Source organism: Echinops telfairi, unplaced genomic scaffold, assembly GCF_000313985.2.
Source record: "Echinops telfairi isolate 266 unplaced genomic scaffold, ASM31398v2 ScPeMD7_7420;HRSCAF=8458, whole genome shotgun sequence".
NCBI classification, from domain to species: Eukaryota; Metazoa; Chordata; class Mammalia; order Afrosoricida; family Tenrecidae; genus Echinops; species Echinops telfairi.
Window position 1 is genome coordinate 51,267,091 of NW_022111320.1, and position 4,566 is coordinate 51,271,656.

Below are 4,566 nucleotides of genomic sequence, written 5' to 3' on the forward strand. Positions count from 1 at the left end.
GATTCCCTGGATTTCCAGTTCCTATCTGTACCAATGTACATCCTCTGGTCTAGCCAGACTTGCAAGGTCGAATTCGTGTCATGATAGTGGGAGTCGGGAGGATACATTTAGGAACCAGAGGAAAGTTGTATTTTTCATCGTTGCTACATCGCCCCCTGACTGGCTCGTCTCCTCCCCGAGACCCCTCTGTAAGAACCCTCTGCAAGGGGATCTCCAGTGGCCTACTCATGGGCTTTGGGTCTCCACTCCGCACTCCCCCCATCATTCACTACATACATTTTTCTTGTTACAAATTTCAACTGCTTAAAAGCAACCTCCAAAAGTATCCTTGCTGATGTTGTCCCAAATAAGCCACATAGAAGGGAACTAGGTTAAGCCACTCCCTCCTATTCTAATGCAGTGAATTTTGTGTTTGGTTTTATACAGGTTCTGCTAGAGCCCGAGTTTGGTTGAAAAAACACCTATTTATTGGAGCCTTCTTGATTTAGAAAGAGATGTGGGGGGATTCTCGATCTGCTAAGAGAACAGGACCTTTTCGGTAAGTTTTGAAATCTGAATATTTAAATCGTTAATATTTTAATGATAGAGACAATGTAACAGTTTTGGCCTACTGTAAAGGGAGACGTTTTCTTATGTGGAGGAATACATCTGGTTTAAAAACAATAGAAACTGTAAAAAAGGTTTTGATTATTTCCAAAGTGATTATGAAACTGAATATCCAGCATGCCAAGTGTTTTATGTTGTAATATCCTTTTAAAAACTGAAAAACCACGAAAGCTTTTCAGCTTGTGAAGAAGGCAGCAAACATGTACATGCATGTTTATAAAAGTGTCAGCAAGTTCACTGATTTATATCTGGAATTTAGAATCTCTGTTTTCACATTTAATGTCTTCCCCATAGCAAATTGTTAAATCACAGCTACCATAAATAGATCTGAGCAGGGAAAATATCTTGAGGCAGATTTTTAAAGCGACATTTCCATTTTAAAGTTTCTGGACACAAATATGAGTGGACAAGGTGATAGCATCCAGTTGTATATGGATTACTTTTAGATTTGTAGAGTTAATTTTTTAAAAAGTCTAATGTATACACTAACGATAATACTTTTAAAAGCTTTTGTGTTGTGTTCACATTTAATAAAAGGCAGTTGTAAAGAAACCTGACTTCTAAAATAAGACATTTAAAAGTATTGTTGCTTCACTAAGAATTCGCTCACTAGGACATTTTCATTTGGATTGGCATCTTTATGCTTTTACTGTGTAAATTCAATGGTTATTTTTATTTTCTATTCTTAAGCTTGGAGTTCTAATATGACATTTTTTATTCCGAACTGACCTTAGAAAATCTATATTATGTTTTATAAAGCCAGCATTTTACAAATGCTAAATGATAGAGAGTTTTTAATGTTAAAGCTATGCTAGTGGTACTGGGTGTGCTTTGCCTTTCAGAATACTAAGGTCTGATTCAGTGGTCAGCAAAGTATGATCCACAGCCTGTTTTTGTAAATAAATTTTTTGAAACTCAGCCACACTTCGTCATTTAAAAATTGTGGGGCTTTTTGTTTTTTGTACTGGTATGGGTCACCCATTGGGCTGCTAACCACAAGATGAGCAGTTCAAAACCACCTGCTACTCTGGGAGAAAGGTGAAACCTTCTCCTCCCATAGAGAATGAACATCTCGGGAAGCCTCAGGCCATTTTCTACTCTGTCCGGTTGGGTCTCCGTGAGTCAGAACCGACTCGATGGCAGTGAGTGTGGTTGTTTTTGTCCTGTAGTGGTAGAGTTGAATAAATTTTACAGACACTACATAACTCGGAAAACCCATTGCAAGGGGGTTTCACAAAGTTTGTAGAAAACTTCCATTATCTTTTTTATTCCATTTCCCCACAAATTTTTGGACGCTTTCATATGTTTACTTTCTGACTCTATAAAAAACGGTTTTTGACCCTTGGTGTAGACCATAAGTTCCTAAATGTATTTGACCTGCTGCCCCTTTTCAAAAGACAATTAATTACTCAGTGTGCCCCTGGCACTTAAAGACTTTGGTACTATAGCCCCTAATCCAGGATAAAGTACAATAAACTGCTTTTGCATTGGATTGGGTATCACCCACTTAGAGAAATTGGTATAAGCCAATGGGCTTATATTTTAACACGTCTTAAACATTTAGGTCATTTAGATTATAGTCTGTTCTATTACTAGTATTTAAGGATAATTAATTTATACGTGAGGCTATTTCCTAGAGAGTTAACTTAAGATGGTTTAAGTAAGCATTCCAAAAATTAGGTAAGTTAGTTATATTGCATGACTTTTTTTCTATTTTCAGATTTTTTTTTCCTTTATCCTATTTTATTATTTAAAATTCTATCCCCTGCCCTCCCCCCAAATTATACTTTCTTAGTTTTAGTTTAACTGTAAGTCATTGCATGCTTTCTTTCTTTTTATGAATTTGTTGAGGCCTTTGACTAACAGGGAGACATAGTTTATACAATATTCCTGACATTTAGACGAATTTGGCCAAAAACATCTTTCAGGAAAATGATTTCATTTTACTTTTTCATTTTAAGTTTGATTTTGACTGAAAAGGCTTTTGATAGCCACTGTTATTTTATATTTTATAGAATTACTTTTTGTATAGTCTGTATAAAAAAAGTATAGTTTTAAGAACTATCATATAATAGGTTACTCTAGACAAGGGGTGTCAGGCTGGCAGCCCCCGAGGTAATTTTTTGTGTCCCACGATGCTCTGAAATAAAATTAAAACAGAAAAAAGATGTTATGAAGAAAATAGCGCTTAGGGGAGATCAAGGCAATACTGTACACACAAGTCCCTCGTTACATTTTATTTCAGAGCATCGTGGGCCACAAAAAATTACCTTGGGGCCGCCAATTTGACACCCCCGCTCTAGACCTATTTGATCTCAATTTAAGAAGGTAAGACCCCCGTTAGGGCAGCATTCAAAGGCAATGTTGGATATATTTGGTCAGAGAAGACATCCACATATAGATACCTCAGCACTTGTCCCATAAGTGTCTGCTGAGGGATAATCTTCCTGCAAGCTAACTGAGCTTTGAATGAGTTAATTTGTATTGCATATGAAGAACATTGAAGCTGACTTCTTGTGTTGAAGCACATGGATGTAATTAATGTTAATGGAGGCAGTGGAATCTTTTGTGTTCTGAAATTGTATTAAATGGACACCGTGTTCAGGTTAGCATTGTTAAGTTCTCCCAGGGACTGTTGCTCGGAAGCCGAGTAACCCAGAACTGCGGACTCTCCCTGTAGCCGAGCGTGCTCTGCAGAGCCTGGGTGTTCCGGAGCAGAGAGCTGAGTTAGTTAGACTTGATTTCTTACTTTTGCTCTCCTGCTAATGAGCAGGCATAGCTCCTCAGAACTCTTTCTTCTCTGCCCCAAGTCAGGACTGCATCTGGATTCCCCAGTTTCTTCCCAAAACATGTAAAATGGTCCTGAGGTTGGGTAAAGGCAAAAGTGGGATTGTATAAAGGGTTAAGCTGGCTCTTACTTGTCTCATGAGTTCTATAAAGTGTCATGTGAATTTAATATGCACTGTGCTTATTTTTATATAAGTTTTGTTACCATGGACATGTAGCATGTGACACTGGAGTCTGGAATGAGAGCTCTTCATGTGGAGCATGAGAATAGTGCTTGAAGGCCTAGTGTGCTCTCTCGCTCCCTTTCATCAAGTTCCCAGATACCAGTGCTTGACTTAGTTGACTTACGCATGCTTTGCGGCATCATTCATACTGCCTTCTGTTACACCCTTGAGTACTTACAGCAGGGGCACCCAGGTGAGAGTGGTTCAGGGCAGAGCCACCTAGAGCTGGGATTTAGAAGCAACCAGGAGTGATGCTCAGCTGGTGTACTCTGGTGTCTGACATACAGCCAGTGTTTCTGCGCGCGTTCTGCATCCATTCTGCTTGGGTGCTGTAGCTGTGATCACATATTTTTGAATGTCACTCTTGAATGCATAAATGAGATCAATACCTTCCGAAATTTACAGTGCATTGATTTTCCTGATATAATAAGAATCATCATGTTGACCTTGGAAGTCCAAGTTCCCTGACTGTAGGAAATGAAAATTTTGGTAGTGTGTCACCATTGCTAGCTTATCTGGTGTTGCGGATTTTCCCTGTTGCAGGACTGGGTGAAAGCTTTTTCTGCAGCAGTCATGTTGAAAACCTTGTGTTGACTTTCCTCGTGTTCTGAAATGGGAGCATAAAAGTTTACTCGGACACTTCGTCTTAAATAGCAAAGCATTGCTGTTTTCTGCAGCTCTAGGACCTTGTTACAGAACTCTGCCAAAAAAAAAAATGTTTACAGAAGAATACTGTGATTAGAGAAGAATATGCTGGTGTGTAGATTTCAAACTCTGGACAATATGAGTAATCCTGTCTTTGTTTCTACAGTGGGAGCCAAGAAGAAAGGTTTGCTCCCGGGTGGAACAGGGACTACCCTCCTCCCCTTAAGAGTCATGCTCAAGAGAGACACTCTGGCAACTTTCCTGGCAGAGACTCACTTCCCTTTGATTTCCAGGGGCACTCGGG

The 4,566-nt window shown here is 39.1% G+C and overlaps 1 protein-coding gene across 1 annotated transcript in view; it reads left to right on the top strand.

Moving 5' to 3' along the window:
* RBM6 (RNA binding motif protein 6) overlaps positions 1–4,566 on the top strand; it is a 92,281-nt gene that overhangs the window by 16,208 nt on the left and 71,507 nt on the right. The window contains exons 2-3 of the mRNA XM_045297713.1: positions 427–538; positions 4,429–4,559. Of these exons, the coding sequence (XP_045153648.1) occupies positions 495–538; positions 4,429–4,559 (175 nt within the window). The 5' untranslated portion in view covers positions 427–494. The remainder of the gene's footprint in view (positions 1–426; positions 539–4,428; positions 4,560–4,566) is intronic.